This window comes from Lontra canadensis, unplaced genomic scaffold, assembly GCF_010015895.1.
Source record: "Lontra canadensis isolate GAN:19392208 unplaced genomic scaffold, GSC_riverotter_1.0 scaffold139, whole genome shotgun sequence".
NCBI classification, from domain to species: domain Eukaryota; kingdom Metazoa; phylum Chordata; class Mammalia; order Carnivora; family Mustelidae; genus Lontra; species Lontra canadensis.
The window spans coordinates 2,771,366-2,795,566 of NW_022631133.1; the positions used below are offsets into that span (position 1 = coordinate 2,771,366).

Genomic DNA, 24,201 nt, shown 5'->3' on the forward strand with positions numbered 1-24,201 from the left:
TGATGGGTAGATGGCAAAAACCTGACTGGATGATGGAGGGTTAATCAGATTAAAATAGCCCTCCAACAAGCCCATGAATACCCTCAGATCTAAAAGCCAAGATGGCAACCCTCTTGGATCCCCTTCCCTCTTCGGGAGCTTTGTACTGTCACTCAATAAACTTTGCTTTCTTCTCCATTCTTCTCTGATCTACGTCTTCATTCTTTCAAGCTGCCTGACCCAAGAACCTGCACAGAAGGAAAAGAAATCCTTTAAGGACAGTACTTGACCCATACCAGATATCCAGTAAACAGTCTGCCCTATCGTTCTTAAAATATTTCAGAGAGCAGGGTTAAGTCCTTTTCATTTTTGCATTCCCAAGGGTCTAGTACAGCCGTCTGCACTTTGGCACTCCACGGAAACTGAATGAATGAATGGAATGGTGTGAAGTTTGGCTCCTCAGGCCCCTCAATTGGGACTGCAAGGAACAGCTGTGAAGTTGCCTGCGGCTAGTATGCATCCGCGGGATTATATTATGTGGATTATGTTAGAGGCGTGAGAGGGCTCAGTATGGGAACCACAGATGTGTCTCTAAAAACGTCCCAACGTAAAGGGAGACTGCCCCTTGGCCACGGTGGCCGAGCGCTTATTAATTCCTTAAATCCCCCCTCCATCATCCCAGAAGGCAATTAGGTCTGTCCGTGCCTCCAGGTAAACAGGAGTTTACTTCTGCTGGACTGAAGAGGCCCCTCGCATATTCCTGGAACCTCGCACTGGATTCAGTAACAGGACAGCGTTGAGCCAGCCAGCTGGAGAACCGTGGCCCTGCGCGGCGTGCCTCTCCGGGAGAACTCGGGCGGTGGGTGCCGCGCGGCGCGCACGAGGCCCCTGCTTCCCTCGCCACGCCCACTTCCTGCCCCATCCCGGGCCTTTCCAGGTCCCTTCTCCCGGTGAACCGGATGCTCCGTCAGTTTCCTCCTCCGCGTCCTCGGTGGCGTCCGCTTCCCTGGCGAAGCCGCAGGCACCCGCGAGGGCACAGGCAGGGGCTCCCGGCGGTTGGCCTGGCAGGGGTAGGACGGCGGTAGGAGCTGGGCGCGCACGGTTACCGAGCGTGGAGGAGACACTGCCCTGCGGCGATGGGTGCCAGGGGCGCTCCTTCACGCCGGCGGCAGGCGGGGCGGCGGCTGCGATACCTGCCCACCGGGAGCTTTCCCTTTCTTCTCCTCCTGCTACTTCTCTGCATCCAGCTCGGGGGAGGACAGAAGAAAAAAGAGGTATAGTGAGCCCTCTGGCCTTCCGGGTGGGCCGGGGCTGACTGGGGCTCGCTGGGGCTCGCTGGGGCGGGCCGGGGCGGCGGCGTTGCCAGGCAGCCTCGCCGCGTTGCTAGGCAGCAGGGCGGCTGGGCGTGGGCGACGGCGGCCTGCGGGCTAGAGCCCAGCGGTCGCGAGGCCATCGGGCCACGCAGTCGCGATTGTGGGGTTAGCCTGGTGTTTTCTCAAAAACACTAAAGCATCCCCTTTGACCCTGCGCCTGAGCACCGCACAGCTTTCAGACTTCCGTCGCTTTTGACCCTCGGAGGCCGAACTTCCTGCCCTTGAGTCACTGAAGGGGGTGTGTTGGATGTGAAAAATACCTCTTAGGAGTATTTGCAACCCCACGAGAGAGAAATACTTGATCTTTACGTTCAGTACCCAGCTGCCTTCGTTATTCGTTTCAAGGGGTAGCGGAGCATTTTGGAAATGTGTATTAACTTTGTATCCATAATTACATACTATTAAAGCTGTAGGTTTATTTTTCCTTATGTTGAACTAATATAATGGTGAGAACAAACTCACGTAATTTTAAGTTCGGTGAATTTGTGAAGATCACCTGATTTCAGTCTTAGTCCTCGAATAACTTTGGTAAGAGGGTTGAAGTCACTATATTTAAAATAGTAATTTGTGAATTTCAGGTATCCATCTTTGCCTTGGATACTCAATCGAGCAGGCTCAGAAAAAAAAAATTACTTGGAAATACGAGCAGTGTTTCTGAAAGTACATTGTTTTAGTAAGAGTATTCGCTTATTCAAGGTTTTCCTGGTGAAATATTGCACACACGTGACTCAAAATCTAATTCGGGTTTAAAATGTTTCCAGGATTTTCTTGATAGCTGGGTAGAGAGTGGAAAAAAAAAAAAAAAAAACCAGCTTCATGTGTAAATAATTGTCTTTACTCTTTGCCTGAAACAAATCTGAACTCAGTACTAACTTCTTCCCGTTAGCTTTTTACTTTTAACATGAAAGTAGGCCTTACAAAATTCTTCATGGAGTTCTGGTGAGAGGTTTAGAGAAGAACTCTTAAATTTAAAACTGTACTTAAAAAATAATTTAAAGATATATTTCTTTAGCATTTGGTATTTATATACCACATCCCAAGAACTTTAGGTGTGGTGGTTTTTCTTGAGGAAGGGAGATTAAAAAGGTGTTTTTTGTTTGTTTTTTTTTGAGGATTACCACAGCAGAGGGCAGTTGAAAATGATGAATTCCATGGGAATTTTGATGTTTTACTTGATGGCTTAGTCCTTTGAGCATCCTCCTCTTGATTTAGGTTTAGGTCTTAATCAGGGTCTTGAGATGATCTCTGTATGTGCAGTGCTCAGCAAGGTGACTGCTTGAGATTTCTCTGTGTCTCCCTCTACTCCTTCCCCAATCTTCCATCTTGCTTTTGCAGTCTCCTTCTAAAAATAAATAAATCTTAAAAAAAAAGAGGGGAGTAAAAGATAACTCTGATCATAGTAACTTTCAGTTGGAAGAAAAGTCAGAAAATCTGAAAAGGATACATCTTCAAAGCATCTTGGTATCGTTGTATGCTACTTTAACAGGTGAAAACGCTTGTTAATTTAGTATAATTACAATAAATTAACATCTGTTCCATTAATATAGTTTTCATAAAACAGGTTTTAAATGAAAAATTAGGAAGAAAATTGTTAAGGAGTAGGAAAGGATGTCTTCCGGAATTGTTTTTATTTATCTTAAACAGGAGAGACTAATACTAGTATGTGGTGGTTTTGCAGAATACACATATTTAGGGAAAAGAAGAACAAAGTAACAAATGAAGTTTTAATACTTCATGAGTACACATATCTGGAATGTAGTATATGAGAAAAAACTCACTAAGTTATACAAATTTATTTGTGAAGTTCAGAGCCCCTGATTTCAGTCTTAGTCCTTAATAACTTGGAAGGTTGTGGTGTTTTTCAATGCTAGAAGAAACACTTTCTTTATTAGAAATATTGGAAAGTGGCTGGTCATCATTGTGGTACTTTTCTAGGGGTATTCCAGGGTTGCTTTGAACATGTCACTTCATTCCCTGCTGAATTTAGAACCTGATTCCCGGTACAAAATTTGACACCATTGAACCACCAAGTGTAGCAGTTGGAACTTAATTTATTACAATAAATATTACAAACTTAAGTGCTAGAAGAGTTGACTTGGCATGAGTAGTGTATCCGTTTATACTGGGGAGGCCAAATTGCCATTCGTTTTAAAATTTTTAAATTATTTTTAAAATTAAATTATTTTTCAGTGTTCCAAAATTCATTGTTTATGCACCACATCCAGTGCTCCATGCAATACTTGCCCTCCATAATACCCACCCACCACCAGGCTCACCCCTACCCCCCACTCCAAAACCCTCAGTTTGTTTAAAGTTGAACCTGGAACCAAGAATGGACGTAGTTGTTTTTAGGGAAGTAATAGTTATGAATAATAGCTACCACTATAGATTTTCAAGTCAGGCAAATCGTCTAGTTATAACTCAGTCATTATCTGATTGTATGACATCAGGCAAACCACTTAACTTCCCTGAATTTTAACTTCTTTGTTTTGAAACAGATATACCTACATCTCAGGGTTGTCACTGGTATTTGAATATGACCGTATATAAACTACTCAGTGTAGTGCCTTTAACATAGCAGATGATCAGTACTGGTAGCTATTATTATGTGGTCTTCATTTAGATGGTTAGACGTGATGACGAAATCCTAAAATATAAAATATTTTTCAAATTTTTTTGCTAAATGATTTTATCATTATTATAAAATATATAGTTACTAGAATAAATTGCCTGTTTTATTATGAAACACAGAGTTCCAAACTCTTAGATATTTGAGAACTTCCCAGGAGATTTTGCAACATGGAAGAATTGGTGGTATTTGTGAGTGTGTGTTTGTATGTCCACATATATGTTTTTGTATCTGTTTCTTAATGAAGACATTTCATTAAAAAATAATTTTGTTATTTCTCTAAGAATATAGTGAAGAGCAATAGATGAGTGAATAGGCAAAGAAGATTGGAGATTTTTATAATCACTTTCCTTGATTACGTTGAATAGAGTCATTAAACTCATTTTTGAATCCTCATGTGAAGTGATAAGAATTTGTGGGAATCTATAGTTTCTTGGTAGTATATCATTTGCTTCTGTAGTGCATCATTTTCTTTTTATTTTAATGGCGTCTCTATTTTTTACATTGTTAACACTTAACCAGTTAATCAGCTTCATTTAGAATCTATAATAATACCTGATAATATAAAAAGAGCTCAAATTCTGTAATTATTTTCAGTGGATTTATTGACTTTAATATTATCAAAAGAAGCTATGAAAATAATTTATCCTTTACATTAGCTAATTGGCTATGACACGTAGGTAACAATGAGTACGCATTATGAAAAATTGAGCAGCTCATAAATATTTTTGCAAAGTAATATTGTCTAAATGAAATATCTAAGTTGCTTCTGACAGAACTTCTGTATGTGATTAATATTTCTAAGTACATTTTACACTGAGGTAAATTTATCGTTATTTTTTAGTGGCATAGCCATAAAATAGAGACTTTACTGTCTTAGGCAGTGAAGAAAAGGGAGAGGATGGAAGTGAGCAATAGATTATATCTTTAAGCGAAGAACTTAAGTTGAAAAAGATGTAAGTTTATAAATATATGAGCACAACTTTAAGAAATGCATAGTAATTTTGCATAGATATGTATACACAGACCACGGATTATGCCGATGCAGGTAGTTTCATCTAGGCTAAATTTTGTATGTATTAACTCCTTGCTGAGTAGTTGGAAGTGACAGGTCTTACTCAGAATGGCCAAAACCACTTGTCAAGTACTGAGAAGGCTTAGCCTGCTGCACCTTCACAGATGATGGCAGAAGGCATGGAATTCCTGGGTCACAGGTGGACAGGTTATCACTCACAGCCTCAGATTTGCCGGAGTATCAGCATTTGTGCTGATGACGCAGGCTAAATGACCCCTACAGGTGTAGGAAATTTTGCAGCAGCAGAAGGATCTTGAGTTTAAGGAGCTCAAAGTTTTTTATAATGTATTTGTTTGACCCAAAGGTGACATTATCTTTATTAAAGTGGAAAGTAAAAAAACCTCTTTGTTTTAGACAGGACACTGTCTTTCAAGGCTTGTGTGCTATATACATCCTTGAAAAGGTGTTCAGAACAAAGCCAGTTAGTACTTTGCTTGCATGTTATCTAGAAATCTATGACTTGTTTCCTTAAGTAAGAGATAAAGAGATAGTAACTTGTCAAAAGAGAATTTTGGGATATTTTCCTCTCTATACATACACCACCAGCATATTCAGTCCCATATATGTGATCTGTTCTACATGGAAGATAGAAAGGGAAAGGGGAGAAATGTGTAACCTGAGCCACAGATTTATCAGTCGTTAATCTTTTAACACATTTACTTTTGTTATTTTCTCCGTATTTAGTGAGTTTGGATGACTGTGACCTGTCACTGTACACAGTGACTGACATTGGTTACTGGTGGTCTCCGTGGTTTATATATCTTATGATTGCTTCTTTCCATAAGACTCCCTCCTGGAGCATCACGTTAATTCCACCAAGATAGAAAATTTACCTTTGGCCAAGTGTAGGAATGGCTGTTGTTCCCGGGTTAGAAACAGGTAGATCTTGAACAAATGTGTATGTTAACATAACATTGAGAGTGTGTGTGCATGCGCGTATGTGTGTGTGTGTGTGTGTGCGCTCGGCATGCAATGAGGGGACCAAATAGTATTTATGTAAATATCTACTTTTTATTTTACCTATTGGACAAAATTTCTGCGTCTTCTCAAATTGAGCATATCTGAAGGGGAACTCCTTTTTTATTAATTTTTTAAAAGATTTATTTGGCAGAGAGTACAAGCAGGGGGAGCCAGAGGGAGAGGGAGAAGCAGGCTCCCCACTGAGCAGGGAGCCTATGATGTGATGCAGGGCTCAATGCCAGGACATTGGGATCATGACCTCAGCCCAAGGCAGACCCAGGCACCCCTAAAGGGGAATTCACCTGTTTTTGCTTTGATGTTAACAGTGTTGTTTTATGGGGAATAAATTTTAACATCCTCAAATCTCATTTTTTAAGTAATCACTTGGCAGTGTAATATGTCTTTGTCACTCTCACCCTGTATTTTGCACATCGTATACAGAAAGGCTGGCTCTCTACTCTCTCGAGGAGCTGTACACAGATTTAAGGAGAACATCTTGCCAAAATAGGGTTTTTCCCTTAATAGCTATGAAAAACACATAAATATTTAGTTTGAATATTAAAATTTCAAAAAAGTTATTCAAAATGATAGGTAACGTATTTTTTCATAGTAATCGGTATCAGTCTGCCTTCCCACCTTGTTTTCTGTTTTTCTGTTTAATGCCAGGAGAAAAAAGATCAACAATGAGCTTATGGAGTCCTTCAAAATCTATGGTAAAAGTCTTAACAAAGAAGAGTAGAACTCTGAAGCCATTTATGAGCTGAAAAAAAGTAAAAGGAAGTCTTTACTGATATGTTTATTGTTACCAAAGTTTTGGTTGATCATGTAAAGATAACTATTGAGTTTGACATTCGGAGGTGAAATAGAAATTTCTTTCCATTGCATGTTACCATGAGAACTTAACTACCTTTAATGAAAAGGAGCACTTGAGTATAGGTTGAGTATAGGTTCTGTGCTTGGAAAACGAGACCACTGGAAACTTAGTTTATATAAATATTGTGGTAAAACTTGGGATACAGAATTCATTATAAATTGTGGAATCTGTTTACTATTCATATTAAATATTAAATTGAGATACCTTAGGATAGATAACTCACTGAATTTAACAAACTAAGAAGTTGGAAATCAGTCTAAATTATATTAGGGAACGAAAAAAGTAATAGAACAGATAGGAGACAGAATGCTAGGCATTTCACTTAGGTTAGAAACGGTCTTTACAGTATCTTCGCTTGCTGGTTTGGCAGACAGCTTTGTTTGCCTTACCTTTATTTAGCTAACAACAGTAACTTGTTTTGATTTAGAGAACCTGGGACTATCCCAAGCCCAAAACTTTTAAGTCAAAGATTATCATTATCCAGGACCTTAGAAATTACTGGTTTAGGTAGGAGTGAGCACATATACAATTATATGGGGACTTGTGACAAGTTGCCTCCTCTTTCCTAAAGGATACAAGGAAGGGAAATTCTCTCTTCTTGTCTTTGTTATATAAATATCAGAATGTGATGTTTGAGTTATTGAACCCATCTTGTAAACATTAAAGTATAAGCCTGAGGGCAAAACCAGTAAGTTCATGATGGCAGAGTAGAAAAATGGAAAAAATATGGGTATTTGACATGACCTAACTAGTCTTGTAATTGCTGTAACTCTGGACTCCTTGTTAGGTGCTAATAAGCTTCATATTCTTTAAGACATTCTGAATTGAATTTACAGATTTTTTTGTATCTGAAAACATTCTGCTGAGGAAAATTATCTGGGACTAACTGGGATTAATCTGGGATTAAGAGTTTTACCCGTGAGGCGCCTGGGTGGCTCAGTGGGTTGAAGCCTCTGCCTTAGGCTCAGGTCAGGATCCCAGGGTGCTTGGGATCAAGCCCCGCATCGCATCGGGCTCTCTGCTCAGCGGGGAGCCTGCTTCCCTTCCTCTCTCTCTGCCTGCCTTTCTGCCTGATTGTGATCTCTGTCAAATAAGACCTTAAAAAAAAAAAAAAGAGTTTTACCCTTGATTGTTATTTACCCAACTTATAAATTTACTGTCTTCTTTTTTTTATATTGTGTTTAGTAGCTTAACAGTGATCTAGCTATATGACCTTCTTTGTGAATTAGATATTAAATATTGAAGGATTATTTACATACATATAGCTCTCCTTTATCTTTGAATATTAATGATCATTATTAGAAGTCTGTGTATGTTTTGGTGTTTTTGAAAGTGCATTTTTCCATGTCTTCCTTTTATTAATATAACTTTGTTTTTATTGTATGAATTGAAGTTCTCTAAGTATGATATGTCCAAAAAATTGTAGGAAAGAAATTGGAAATAAATTTATTATATGCCTTGAAAGCTCTTAGCCCAAGAAAGAGAGAAAGAGTAAGTTGTGCTGGGGCGCCTGGGTGGCTCAGTGGGTTGAAGCCTCTGCCTTCAGCTCAGGTCATGATCTCAGGGACCTGGGATTGAGCCCAGCAGGGAGCCTGCTTCCTCCTCTCTCTGCCTGCCTCTCTGCCTACTTGTGATCTCTGTCAAATAAATAAATAAATAAAATCTTAAAAAAAAAAAGAATAAGTTGTGCTTCAGATATATTTGATGTATGCTGTTTTCTTTGTGAATCCTTTTAAAAAATACTTCTTTTGCTTTTGCTAATAGAGTGGTACCTAGTTTCATTTTAAAGACTACCAAATAAAATAGAGGAAGACATTTTATTTTGAAAATGATCATATTTGAATATTATTTTGGTTTACATTTGAGTTTAAGATTAAGCAAAAGAAAAGTTGGGACCCTCTCCCCTCCAAAGATGAGGGTATTGTGCAATGATGATTGTTCCTTTTTTGTTTTTGTGTTTTAGCATTGGAGCTTTCAAAGTGAATAAAGGATTCCCCCCCCCTTTTTTTTTTTTTTTAAAGATTTTATTTATTTATTTGACAGACAGAAATCACAAGTAGGCAGAGAGGCAGGCAGAGAGAGGGGGAGGCAGGCTCGATCCCAGGACCCTGAGATCATGACCTGAGCCGAAGGCAGAGGCTTTAACCCACGGAGCCACCCAGGCGCCCCTAAAGGATTTTTCTTATGCTCAGGAAAGTGAAGTGGTGGGCTGTGTCTTATTGTTTCCTGTACTTTTTTCTCTTAGAGAGTTTATGGGGAGAAAGATTTGCTGAATCAAGGTGTAATACTACCATAACGGTACTCTAATTTAGGTTCCTCTTGACAGGTACATGAGTCACATGCTTTGATGTTGGAGCATATTACAAATCATAAAGAGAGTTGTAACCATAGATTAAAAAAACAAAAAACAAAAAACTGCATTATGGAATGTTAGAGCAGGAGGGTCAGGTTTCAGGCTAAATAATAAAGTTGGGACTGGATGTTAGGTTTCCTGACACCAGAGTTTCTATTTCCATATTCCCATGCTCAGTTATGCTCTCAGATTCTTCTCCCTCCCATCAGCCCCTTCACTACTTTCATTATACTGTTTTCCTCTGTCTTTTCATAGCTGATGTTTTAACTTTATAATTTCCTCTTCATGGAAATTTGTTTTTTAAAACCTAAAATGATTAAAACTTTGGCAGATGTAAAACCCATTAATACTGCTTAGATGTGATTCCCTTGAGAACTAATTTATAAAATTAAACCATCTGTTTCTTTATGAACCTGTTTAAGTAAAGAAAGTTAGGCTATGGTAAACCTTAGTCATGAGAGTCAAAGCTCTAAAACAGCGCAGAACCCCAAACCAGTGCCTCCTATAATCCCTAATACTAAGTAAAACATGTTCACAAATCTGTTTGCCAAAGCCAGAAATCTGGGCACATTTCACTTGGTCTCATACCTTTACTTACTTGTGACTTTTTTGACACTCATTCCCTTACCCCAGCTAAAGATATTCTGCAGCTTCTCTGACCAATGCTGTTTTTGAGGAGTACTGTTTATTTTTTAAGTGCCACAGGGTACAATCCAAGGTTCTTTGTGTGCTGTTAGTGCTTTTCCTGAGTGAGCCTGTGTCTGACTTGACTTTTTGCTTTCTGTCTGCTCTTACATGCTTCCCTTCAGTGCAGCTTAAGTCACTTACTCCCCTACCCCGTTTTGGATGATGGACTCCTTCTCTGTGCTCACACAAATGGATCTTGGTGCTTATTTCTTTATAACACTTATGTGAATTATTGTCTGTCGTCTGTCATTCCTATGGTTCTACAAGCCCTTTGAAGAGAACGGCTTTTTCCCCTTTCATTTCGATACCTGCATATTCAAGCATAGTACCTTGCAGTTGGTAAATGCTTAGTGACATTATTTTGGTCAAGTTACTTAATCTCTCTAAGCCTCTTTTCCTTATCTGTAAAATGAAGATAGTATGTTAGTCCCTACTCTAGAGCTGTGAGCCTGACATGAGATAATCCCGTAAAGGATTTAGCAGCAAAGTGCATGGAACATAGTAAATGCTTCATGTTAGCTTCGGTGGTGATATTGGTGAATACATTTGTAGGGTGTATTCTCATTTTTGTTTTTTTATTTTTTTACATGAATAGCACACACTGATTTGACATTACAAGAGACAAATTAAAAACTAATCCATTTGATATGCATAACTTTTTATAAATATTTTGTTTTCCTATTTGACAAGTTAGGGCTCTTGAGAATATCGTTGCTTGCTTCATTGCTAGCCATAATGGGTACTTTTACTACTTGACTTTTATATAGCTTTTGACATTGTTGGCTACTACCTCACCCTCCCCATCCCCAGCTTTACTGACATATAATTCACATAATATTTTGAATATTTAAAGTGATTAACATGCTGACTTGATACACTTAAATATTGGAAAATGATCATCACCATGGCCTTAGCTAACTCCCCCATAACATCACATAGTTACCATTCCCTTTTTGTGCTGAGACATTTAAGATTTACTCTCATAACAACTTTCAAGTAAATACTACACTACTGGTAAGTATAATCAAAATACTTGAGCCTTAGATTACTAGAACTTACCTATTAACTGGAAGTTTGTTCCCTTTGACCGGTATCTTCCCATTCCCCTGCCTACCACCTCCTGTGACTATCACTTTACTCTGTTTCTATGATTTTTTTTTCTTTGATTATGCATATAATACAGTATTTGTCTTTCACTGTCTGACTTATTTCACCTACCATAATGCCCTCAGTGTCAATCCACATTGTTGCAAATGGCAGGATTTCTTAGTTTTACTATGGCTGAATGGAATATTTCCATTGTGTCTGTGTGTGTGTGTGGTGTATATGCATTATGTGTGTATACACGCACACACAGTTTCTTCATATTTATCTGTCAGTGGACACTTAAGATTGTTTTCATGTCTTGGGTCTTGTAAATAATGGCGTTATGAACATGGGAGTATGGATATCTTTTTGAGTTAGTGTTTTCATTTTGATTGGATGTATTCCAGAAGTTGAATTGTTGAATCACATGGTAGTTCTATTTTTAATTTTTTGAGGCTCCTCTATTCTGTTTTCTTCCCCCCACCCATTCTGTTTTCCATAGTAACTATACCAGTTTACAATCCTACCACTAGTGTGTGAGGGTTCCCTTTTCTTCACATCATCACCACTGTTTATCACTTGTCTTTTTATTTTTTCTAGTTGCATGAAGAAATAATTGGCATACATCATTATATAAGTTTAAGGTATATACTATTATTGTTTGATTTGCGCATATTATGAAATGATTGCCACATTAGTTTTAGCTAACATCCTCCTTCTCATATGGATACATTAAAAAGGAAAGAAAAATCTCCTTTTGAAGAGAATTCTTAGGATTTACTCTGTTAACAGTTTTCCTGTACATCATATAGCACTGTTAACTATAGTCCTCACATTGTATATTACACTTCTAATACTTACATATGGGAATTTGTGCCTTTTGACCATCTTCTTCCAATTATCCCACCCCAACTCTGCTTCTGGTAATCACATGTCATTAAATGTGATTCCTTTTTCTATTATTATTATTATTTAGATTACACATACAAGTGAAGTCATAGTATTTCTCTTTCTCTGACTTATTTCACTTAGCATATGCCCTCATGTTTTTGCAAATGGTGGTATTTCCTCATTTTTTTATGGCTGAGTAATATTCCATTGTATATACATACCACAGCTTCTTTATCTGGTGATTTCTTGATGGACATTGAGGTTGTTACCATGTTTTAGTATTATAAATAATGTTGTTATGAACATGGGGGTGCAAATATCTTTTTGAGTTAGTGTTTTTGTTTTCTCTGGATACATTCCCAGAAGGGAATTTCTGGGTCATATGATAGTTCTATTCTTATGTTTTTAAGGATCCTCCATTCTGTTTTCCACAGTGGCTATGCCAGTTTACAGTCCCACCAGCAGCATACTCAGGTTCTGTTTTCTAAATATACTCACCAGTATTTGTTGTCTCATGTCTTTTTGACGATAGGCTTTCTAACAGGCATTACTTTTGTTTGTTTGTTTGTTTTTTGATGATGTCCATTCTAACAGGCATGAGGTGATATTCTCATTGTGGTTTTGATTTGTATTTCTCTAATGACTCATGATGTTGGCCAATTTTCACGTAGCTCTTGGCCTTTTGTATACCTTCTTGGGGAAAGAAATGTCTATTCAGGTTTTTTGCCCATTTTTTAAATTAGATTTTGTTTTGTTTTGTTTTGGCTTTTGAGTTGTGTGAGTTCTTGATATAATTTGGAGATTAACCCCTTATCAGATATATGGCACGATTATTTTTTCTCATTCTGTAGGTCATCTTTTTACTTTGTGGGTGGTTTCTTTTGCTATAGAAGCTTTTTAGTTTGATGTAGGCCCACTTATTTTTTGTTTTGTTGCTTGTACCTTACATGTCATAGCCAATCATTGCTAAGACCCATGTCAAAGACTTTTGTTCCTGTTTTTTCTTCTAGGGATTTCATGGTTTCAGGTCCTATATTTAAGTGTTAATCCATTTCAATTCAATTTTTGTGTGGTATAAGATGGGAGTCTAGTTTTATTGTTTTATATGTGAATATCCAATTTTCCCAGCACCATTTATTGAAGTGATTGTGTTTTCTACACTGAGTATTCTTGGCTCTCTTGTCAAATATTAGTTGACTGCATATGGTTGGGTTTATTTATGAGCTCTTGATTCTGTTAAAATGATCTATTTTTCTTTTTTTATGTCAGTACCATACTGATTCGATATTTAATATTATAGTATAGCTGGGAATTAGGAAATGTTCTGTCTCCTTTTTCTTTCTCAGGGTTGCTTTGGCTATTTGGTTTTTTTTGTGGTTTCATATACATTTTAAGATAGTTTTGTCTACTTCTATGAAAATGCCATTGGACTCTTGATAGGGATTGCATTGAATTTATGCGTAGCTTTTGATAGTATGAACATTTAACAATATTTTTCCAATCCATGAATATGGGATACCTTTCCATTTATTTGTCTTCCTCAATTTCTTTCAGTCTTGTAGTTTTCACGGGGGCATCTGGCTGGCTCAGTTGATAGAGTGCATAACTCTTGATCTCTCGGTCATGAGTTTGAGCCCTGTCTTGGGTGTAGAGATTACTTAAGTGAATCAGTCTTTTTTTTTTTTTTTTGTCTTTTTTTTTTTTTTTTAGTTTTATTTATTTGAGAGAGAAGAGTGAGAGAGTGTGCACAAGTGAGAGGGAGGGCCAGAGAAAGAGGGAGAAGGAGACTCCCTGCTGAGCAGGGAGCCTGATGTGGGGCTCAATCCCAGGACCACAGGATCATGATTTGAGCAGAAGGCAGATGCTTAACCAACTGAGCCACCAGGTGCCCCAAATAAAACTAGTCTTGTAGTTTTCAGAGTACAGATCTTTCAACTCCTTGGTTAAGTTTATTCCTAGTATTTTATTGAAGTTACTGTGGTATTATTTTCTTTATTTTTTAGATAATTCATTGTTAATATGTAGAAATGCTCTGATTGCATGTTAATTTTATATCCTGCAACTTTACTGAATTCATTGATTAGATCTAACAGTTTTTTGGTGGCCTCTTTAGAACTTTCTGTGTATAAAATTATGTCACCTACAAATGGAGATAGTTTTACCTCTTCCTTTCAAATTTTGATGCCTTTTCTTTCCTTTTCTTGGTTGAATTTTTTGGCAAGGAACTTTCAAGATCGTGTTGAATGACAGTGATGAGAGTGGGCAATTTTTTTTGTTCCTGATCTTAGAGGGAAAGCTTTTAACCTTTCATCATTCAATATGATAATAGCTTTGGGCTTATTATTTAAGGCCTTTTATTTTGTTGAAGTGTATTTTTTCTATATCTAATTTAAGAGTTTTTTTTTTTTTAATGAATGGATGTTGAATTTTTTCAGATGCCTTTTCTATGTCTTGACATATCATGGTATTTTTCTTTCATTCTTTCTTTTTTTTTTAAAAGATTTTATTTATTTATTTGACAGAGAGATCACAAGTAGGCAGAGAGGCAGGCAGAGAGAGAGGAGGAAGCAGGCTTCCCGCTGAGCAGAGAGCCTGATGCAGGGCTCGATCCCAGGACCCTGGGATCATGACCTGAGCTGAAGGCAGAGGATTAACCCACTGAGCCACCCAGGCGCCCCTTTTTCTTTCATTCTATTAATGTGATGAATCAAGGTGATTTATTTATGTATGTTAAAACATACTTGCATCCAGGATATGTATTTCTCTTGACCATGATGAGTGATCCTTTGAATGTGCTGGTGAATTCAATTTGCTGGCATTTTATTGAGAATTTTTGCATGGGCATTTATTAGGGATGTTGGTCTGTCACTTTTTTTGGTACAGTTCTTTTCTGGTTTTAGTATTAGGGTACTGCTGGTCTTGTAAAATGGAGTTCAGAGCATTCTGTATTTGATTTTTTGGAAGACTTTGAGAAGCATGTATTGATTTTTCTTGAAAAGTTGTGTAAAATTCATGAGTGAAACCATCTGGTCCTGGTCTTGTCTTTGTTGGAGATTTTTTATTAAATCTCCTTACTAGTAATTGGTTTATTGAGACTATTTTTTCCTGATCCAGTCTTTGTGTGTTTCTAAGAATTTTTCCATTTCTTCTAGGTTGTCCAGTTTAGTGGCATGTAGTTGTTCTTAGTAATTAAGCCTCTTATGATTCTTTGTATTTATGTGGTATACATTATAGTATTTCCTTTTTTATTTATAATTTTCTTGATTAGGGTCCTCATTTTTTCATTGGTTATTATACCAAAAGTTTTGTCAATTTTACTTTTTCAAAGAACCAACTCTTAGTTTGGTTAATATTTTCTACTATTTTCCTGTTCTTGATTTCATTTTTTTCTGCTCTCATCTTTACTATTCATTCCTTCTGCTAACTTCACACTGTTTATTCTTTTCCTGGTACTTTAAGGTGTAGAATTACCTTGTTTATTTGGTATCTTTCTTACTTGTTAATATAGTGGTTATTGCTGTGAATTTCCCTTTTAGAACTGCTTTTGCTGCATTCCATAGATTTAGGTAGGTTGTGTTTCATTTACATTTGTTTGAAGATACTTTGTTATTTTACCTTTTATTTATTTTTTTGAAACATTGGTTGTTCAGTAGAATGTTGTTTAATTTCCATATAATTGTGAAATTTTCAGTTTTCCTCTTGTTATTGATTTCCAGTTTCATACCATCATGGCCAGAGAAGATACTTAATATGATTTCAGTCTTCTTGAATTTGCTAAGACTTTTTTTTTTTTTTAAATGGCCTAATATATGATATATCCTAGTAAATGTTCCGTGTGTCCTTGAGAAGAATGTGTAGCCTGCTGTTATCAGATAGAATATTCTGTATATGGTTGTTAGCTTCATTTGGTCTACAGTGTTTTCCAAATCCACTGTTTTCTTACTGACTCTCTGGGTGGATGATGTATCCATTGTTGACTATGGTATATTAAAGTCCCCAATTATTATTGTATTTGTGTTTATTTTTTTCTTTTATCCCTGTCAGTTTTTTCTTTAAGTAGGTGCTCTCTTATTGAGCATATTGGGCATATAAATATTTGTAAGTGTTACATGTTTTTGGTTTATTGAACACTTTAGCATCATATAGCGATCTTCTTTATCATTGTATACTGTTGTTAAAGTCCACTTTCTAAAACAAGTGTAGCTAACCCTGCTCCCCCCCCCATTTGCTTATATATCTTTTTTTCATTCCTTTACTCTTCGTCTCTGTGTGTCTTTAAATGAGTCTCTTATATAGGCAACATATTATTGTACCTTGTTTTTTTTTTTTTTTAATCTATTAGCTATCCTCTGTCTTTTGAGTGGAAAATTTAGCTTGCTTTCATTTAAAGTAATTATTGATAAGTAAGGGCTTATTATTGCCATTTGTTAATCGTTCTCTGGTTTTGTAGATCCATTCTTCCTTGTTTATTATCATGGTGTCTTTTTCTGTGTTTATTGTTTTGTGGTGTTGGTATGCTCTGAGTTATTTATCATGTTCTTTTGTGTAATTACTATAGATTTTTCCCTTGTGGTTACTTTGACACGTACATAGAATATCTTAAAATTTTGGCACACTATTTTAAACTAGAAACAACCCAATTTCAATAAAATTCTTAAGCTTTACACTTTCACTTCTCCCTCTCACATTTAGGTTACTGATTTTACAATTTACAGACTTTTTTATACTGTGTAACTGATAACAGATTATCCTAATTATGGTTGTTTTTACTCTTTAAAAAAAAAAATTCAGGGGCATCTGGGTGGCTCAGTGGATTAAAGCCTCTGCCTTCAGCTCAGGTCATGATCTCAGAGTTCTGGAATCGAGCCCCACATAGGGCTCTCTGCTCAGCAGGGAGCCTGCTTCCCCTCTCTCTCTGCCTGCCTCTCTGCCTACTTGTGATCTCTCTCTCTGTCAAATAAATAAATAAAATCTTTAAAAAAATTTCAAACTAGAGTTGTAAATGAATTATGAATTACCCTATTATAGAATCCAACTTTGACTATTTGTTTACCATTACCATGCCATCTCATATTTTTATGATGTTGATTAGCATCTTTTAATTTCTACTCAAAGTATTCCTTTAACATTTCTTGTAAGACACTTCTAGTGGTAATGAATTTCTTAAGCTTTTGGTTTTTGGGAAAGTCTTTATCTCTTCATTTTAGAAGGATAGCTTTGCAAGGTAATATATTTTGGGGTGAGTTAGGTTTTTTTTTTTTGTTTTGTTTTTTGTTTTTTTATTCCTTCAAAACTTTGAATTTGTCATCCCATTCTCTTCTGGTTTGAAAAGTTTGTGTTAGAAATCCACCTATGGTCGTATGGGGGTTCTCATGTATATAATCTCTTTTTCTGCTTTTAAAATTGTCTTTGACTTTAAACCATTTAATTAAAACATGTCTAGGTTTAGCTGTATGTGGATCTAAACCTATTTGGGATCCTTTCAGACTCTTATATCTAGATGTCTACTTCTCTTCCCGCGTTTGGGAAATTTTCAGCCACTGTTTCTTTCTTTCTTTTTTTTTTTTTTTTTTAAAGATTTTATTTATTTATTTGATTGACAGAGCACGAGCTGGGAGAGAGGCAGAAGTGGAGGGAGAGGGACAAGCAGACTCCCTACTGAGCATGGAGTCTGATGTAGGGCTCGGCCCCAGAACCCTGAGATCATGATTTGATCTGAAGTCAGATGCTTAACTGAGCCACCCAGGTGCTCCCCCACGCCCACTATTGTTGTAAATGCACTTTATGTCTTTTTCTCTTTCTCTTATCGTTATGGAGTTTTCATAGTGCATATTTTTTTTTTAAAGATTTTATTTATTTATTTGGCAGAGAGAGATCACAAGTAGATGGAGAGGCAGGCAGAGAGAGAGAGAGAGGGAAGCAGGCTCCCTGCTGAGAAGAGAGCCTGATGCGGGACTCGATCCCAGGACCCTGAGATCATGACCTGAGCCGAAGGCAGCGGCTTAACCCACTGAGCCACCCAGGTTCCCCTTCATAGTGCATATTATTCTTCCCATTGTGTCTCATAATTCCTGCAGTCTTTCTTCACTTTTAAAATTCTTTTTGCTCCTTTGAGTGGATAATTTCAATTATCCTATCTTCCTTCTTATTTGTTTTTCTGTATGGTCGAGTCTGCTTTTGAAGCTCTCTATTGAATTGTTCAGTTTTGTGTTTTTGAGCTCTAGGATTTTTTTTAATTGTTACTCTGTCAAACTTCTTGTTTAGTTTGTGCATTGTTTCCCTAATTTGTTTAGTTATTTGTCTGTTCTTGTAGTTCACTAAACTTTCCTTATTTGTCAGAGAAAAGGGAAAGAGAGAGAAAGGGAGAGAGGAAGAGAGAAAAAGAAAGAAAGAGAAAGAATGACCATGAGTGGGGTTAGGGACAGAGGGAGAAGTATACTCCCCACTAAGCAGGGAGCCCAGTGTGGAGCTTGATCCCGGGACTCTGGGGTCATGACCTGAGCTAGTTCACTAAACTTTTAAAAGAGATTTATTTTGAATTATTTGACTGTTACAGACCTGTTTCTTTGGGATCAGTTACTAGAACTTTATTGTTTTCTTTGGTACTATCATATTTACTTGATTTTTTGTGATCCTTTTTTTCCTTGTATTGGTGTCTGTATATGTGAGTAAGTGGTGTCCTTTTCCAGACTTTGCAGGTTTGCTTTGACCAAGATATCTCTTCACCAGTCAGCTTAGTTTGAGATTTTGGACCTCTCTACTGGTAATGGCCTTGGGCAGGGGGGCCTCCTGTTTGGGTATATTTTTTGGGTGAAGCATCTGTTGATTTTTGGAGTCAGGGGTGGATGGGTGTGCCACTGGCTGAGAACAGCTAGATAGGACTACTGGCTTGGTTCTCTGCCCAAGTGAGGCTGTAGGATGGGTTTTGTGGTTTCCTGGATTCTCTGGTCAGGCTTATTAAGCATTCTGTCATGGGTACTAAACAATATGTGAGGCTGTGGATTAGCTTCTCTGTTCTGTTGGGACAGCAGGACCAGACTCCAGGCCTGTATGGCTTGTTATTTTGAGTACCCAAATCAGGCAACAGTGTGCACTGAATATCCTGGTCAGGTGAGACCACCAGTTTTGTTCTACAGATAGGGAAGCCATGAGTTGTGCTCTCTGTAAACAGGCTTGTTGGATGGGCTGGCTCCATAGCTTTCTGTGTGCTCTGGTAAGTTTCCTTGTTTGGCAGGATGAAGGATGTATTCAGGAATAAGTAGGGCTGTGAGTTTGATTGCTGGCTTGGGTGCAGCGGAAAAGTTCCAAGGCTACTAATGCTCTTCTTTTTTGGTCTTGACTCGAGCCTATCTGTGCTCTAGGTACCCTGGCAGAACACAGCCACTGGCTTTGCTCTGGGGGATTAGCTCTCCTCTGCCTCTCCACTCAAGAGTTTCTGGGTTATATTGCTTTCAGGTGTTCTTACCAGCCCTTCCTGTCAGATGGGATTGGGGGGGACGGGTCCATACTCTGCAGTAGGTGGGGCTATGTCTCTGACTCCTGCCTGAACAGGAGTGGGAGGGCCCACTTCAAGCAACTCTCAGATTTTCTCAAATAAGTTCTCTGGTGAAGAAAGTCATGATTTACCGTGGTTGGGTATGACTAAACTCTTCTGCAAATGCCCAGGCTCTAGAAATGGCAGAGTTCCTCATTTGGGGACTGAATTAGACAGAAACTGTACTTTGCCAATTCCTCAAACTGTGCCACCAAACTTGGTTTGCAAATGAATAAAACTACTGGTTGGGCTCTGTAGGTGGGAACTTTGTCCACTGACACCCTATTGCTGGTCATTGAAAGTCTGTACTCCTTCTCCATCTCAATCAGACTCCCAATGGTTGAGTCTCACAGATTCTCCTGTGATCCCTGTGGTGTTAAACCACACTGGGGGTTCCCACAAAGAGACCCACAGTGTTGGCAGTCTGGATGTCACCCCTGGGCTGTCTCTTCCCATTGGAGGAACTGTAGGCTCAGGAGAGACCTTTCAGCGTGGTGTGTGCTGGGGGAGGGGCAGTGTGGATAGCATGTAGATGTTCCTTTTACCCTTTGAATGCAGTCTGTTTGGTATTGTGGTGCACAAAGGTACCTAGCTTCACTCCTGAGTACTGGGTTTCCCTCGGTGGGATCCTGTCCATGAAAAGTTGTTAGTTCTTGTGAGGAGAAGTGAAGTCGGAATCATCTCTATCACCATCTTGGTGACATCAGTGCACCTAGTTTTCTTTTAGTGTCCTTATCTGCTTTGGTATTAGGTAATTCTGGTTTTCTAAAATGAGTTCGGGAGGGTTTGGTAACTTGTGTGTTTCTAGGATTTATACTTTTTTTCTCTAGGTTATCCGGTTTGTTGGCATGTACGTGTTCAATAGTAGTCTGTATGACCCTGTGTATTTCTGTTATCAGTTATAATGCCTACTCTTTCACTTCTGATTTCACTTATTTGAACTTTTCCATTAACCTAGGTAAGGTTTTGTCTATTCTATTTATTTTTTTCAGAAAACTAGCTCGTAGTTTCATTAATCTTTTTGTTGTTTTAGTGATCTCTGTCATTTAGTCAGTTCTGCTCTTTATTCACTTCCTTCTGCTAACTCTGACCTTGTTTTGTTTTTTCTCCCCTCTCGTTTTTGTTTTTTGCTTTTCTTCTTGAGGTGTAATGTTAGGTTGTTTATTTGAGATCTTTATATTTTATTAATATACGTTTATCACTATAAACTTTCCTTTTAAAACTTTTTGCAACATCCCTAGGTTTTGGTATGTTGTCTTTATGTTTTCTTTGGTTTCAAGACCTTTTTTTTGATTTTCTATTTTGATTTTTTCTTTGGCTCATTGGTGGTTGTTTAATTTTCACATGTGCAAAATTTTCAGCTCCTATTATTTAATTTTAGCTTCACTACATGTGTTCAGAAAAAAATATTTGGTATGATTTCAATCTTAAATTTGTTAAGGTGGCTTTTTTTTTTGTGGCCTATCATATGATCTATCTTGGAGAATGTTCCATGCATACTTGTGAAAAATATGTATTCTGCTGCATAGAATATTCCATATATATATCTGTTAGGGTCATTGGATGTAAAGTATAGCTCAAGTCCAGTCCTTCCTTGTTGATTTTTTTTTCTGTATGGATTATCTATCCATTGTTCAAAGTGGGATATTGAAATTCCCTGCTATTGTTGTATATTTCTCTCTTCAGATCTGTTAGTGTTTGCTTCATATATTTAAGTCTTCCCATGTTGGCTCCTTAAATATTTATGATTGTTATATTTACTTGTTGAATTGATCCCTTTATAGGATGAGGGGAAAGAAGATGAGAATGATGACTCCATGTTTTGGTTAAAGGGGCCTTCTATATACTGTAATGGGAATTGGAAGGAAGATAATAGTTCAGTTTTGAGAATGTATGAGATGCCTGTGTGAAGTCTAAATGGAAATGTTTGAGAGGCAGTCCAGAATGTATGAATATGGACCTCTGATCTGGGCTGAAGATAAAATGGATTTGGAAATTATGAGCATAAATAGGAATTAAGTTTGTGTTGCTGGCTGAAAAATCACCCAACCAGAACATACACAGGGAAAGTAGAAAAACTAATGCAAACCCTAAGTGTTACCAATATTTTAGCCCTACGGAAGGCAAGCTTGCAAAAGAGACCACAACTGCGCTGCTAGAGAGTTAGAAATCCAGCAGATTTTACATGTCTCTTCCTCAAAAAGAGAGATCAACAATGACAAATGGTGATTACTGAGAAGCTAAATAAAAACTGTAGAGTCTTTTGGATTTAGTGAGAGCAGTTTAACTGCAGTGTTAGGGGGGAAATGAGAATGTAGTAGGCTAATGAATGAGTGGGTACTGAGGAGGTGGAAAGAGTCAACACTTTATCGAGCAGTTGTGCTGTGAATGAGTGGAGTTAAGTGGGTGATGGCTGGAGAAGAGGCTGGAATGGAAAGAGAAAATAACTTGTGTAGAGTTAGGTAGCTGAGAAGGTAGGAGGAAGGAATAGGACATCAGGTGGAATTAGTTTGGCACAGAAATGTGATCGTTCTTAGGGCTGTTCACCTGTTTGGTTTTCTTCCATGCATATGATGGGAACTCAGACATGGCCACATGATTTACTTTGGACAGTGAAAATGTGAGCTGATGTGTTTTGCTTCAGTTCTAGGCAGAAGCTTGAGGTGTCACTACATGCTTGCCATTCTCTTTGCCTCTGGCATGGTAATGGGGAATGTTTGATGCAGTGGGTGCTGTGACAACCTGGGTCCCTGTTAACTAGGATGAGCAGAATCTCTCTGCCAACCCATGAGGTGGGGAAATACAGCCTTTTTTTTTTTTTTTTTTTTTTTTTCTAATACTGAGAACTGGAGCTCTTAGAGTATTGTAATATAAGCTATTTGGATTGTTACATGGAGTATCGACATCTTACATTTTGATAGGAATGGATAAAAGAAGGGGTAGAGATACAGATATATTTTCTCTATGAAATGGGAAGTAGGAATAATCTGGTAGGACTGGTAAATTTAGGACAGAGATGCAATTGTAAATAGCTAGGAGAGGTAACTATATTTAGAAAACAAAGAAGCATTGTTAAATCATAGGACGCACCATTTAAGTTTGGAAATTATGTGTTTGATACAATTCTTATTTGATTTTTCTTGTTTTCCTCTAGCTGAGCTCAGAAAGAGGGCTATAGGGACAAGAAATCTAGGTAGTTGGATTGATTCAGGGTGGGAGGCTTCCAGGTGGGTGAGCCAGAGAGAATGGAAAGGAAAGTTGAAGATCTGATATAGAGTGAATAATGTGGAAAATAAAGACGGTTAGGTGCTGATAGGGGAAAGAAGAAAGATCCCATGGGAATGGAAGGATAGGTATGTTGTGGGGGCAACAAGAGTGAAAGAACTGGAAGGGTACATTTTTGTCATTAACTAGCTTGTGGTGAATGTAGTACCAGATGAGAACTTGCTGGTCTGTGGCTGAAGTGGACTTGAGGTTAATAATATTATTAGAAATGGTGAGTATAGGAGCCGAAAGCTAGAGTGTAAGATGTTTACGTGGACTTTTTTACTACTGAGGAGAATGGGAGGAGGAAGGGTGGTGACCTGGAATTAATTAGGTGACAGTGACTAAAGCAAGTAGAGAATGTTAAATTTTGAAGGTATGATTTATAAAGGAGCAGGAGTTTTTATGTGAAGGTATGGAACTAAGAGGTTGCTAACTCTATCCTTGCATCCTCTGTGAAAGTTAAGAAGAATGAAGTTTCCATATTAGTAGCTCTAGGGGTTCTAGCAAAGACATTAAGGACACATTCATCACAGATACAGAAGATGGAAGGAATTAGTTGTGATTGTGACAATTTTACATAATACCTTTTCCTTTGATTAGGTGATGGGATTGTAGTCTTAAAAGGAGAAATTGTTAGGCAGTTAATAGTAACCTTCATTTCTCTTGTATCTCACTTCCAAGGTCTCAGACCAATTTCCTAAAGTTCGGACATTTTTATGAATAAGATAAACTTTTTCATGTTTGCAGTATTTCATAGATGTGTGGAATATTGCTTCTGATTAAGCGATCTTATAGAAATTGGGCAACATTTGATCTTCTGCAAATGGCAGCCTTTTCTTTAACAAGAACAACTTCAGCTAAATTCCTTACAGACTGTTTCAGCTGTGGATCATTGTACGATCTGTAAGCCAGTCTGAATTCATAATAATTCATAGTTCTCTGATAAAAAATATATCAATAATGCATGATTTCTGGATATAAAGGGTCAAAACCATTAAAAAGTAGACTTCAGGATCAAATTTTAAGTAAGCTTTTGTACCTAAGGAAAAAACAAAAACAGCAGCAATAACAAGTAGGCAGGAGACTGTGGTTTCAGAAATTTTGAAGATTAAAAACTCTTCCCAGGATTTTCTTATAACCAGGGGTGTCATTACAGAATTACCGGGTGAAGTACTACAATGATTTCCCATTTGTCTCATGATTTTGTTCTGCGATGTTATCATTTGTAGATTGGGTATAAAATATCCCGTTTTAGAATAATCTTATCTCTTAGATAATAATAGAACTGTGTTGCGATTTATCTTTCCATTATTCTTGTCTCCTATTAAGATGAATAATCTACTATGAGTGTTAAGAAATACCATATCAATACAAAGATGGTTTGTGAGTATATTAGTTTTCAATAAGTGTATAACAAATTAGTGCAAATTTAGTGACTTAAAATAATACTCTTTTTTTGAATTTCATAGTTTCTATAGTTTGAAAATCTAGGC

At 37.6% G+C, this 24,201-nt stretch overlaps 1 protein-coding gene across 4 annotated transcripts in view; it reads left to right on the top strand.

Annotated features, from left to right (window-relative positions):
* The first annotated feature begins 909 nt into the window (after window positions 1-909).
* Window positions 910-24,201, top strand: part of TUSC3 (tumor suppressor candidate 3) — a 245,313-nt gene continuing 222,021 nt past the window's right edge. For 3 of the 4 annotated variants that reach the window (XR_004380942.1, XM_032843413.1, XM_032843415.1), the window contains exon 1: window positions 910-1,253. Coding sequence is in view for 3 of the 4 variants with exons in the window: in XM_032843413.1 (XP_032699304.1) it covers window positions 1,116-1,253 (138 nt within the window). In the remaining variant the exon portion in view is untranslated. The remainder of the gene's footprint in view (window positions 1,254-24,201) is intronic. The other variant, XM_032843414.1, reaches the window with a different exon arrangement.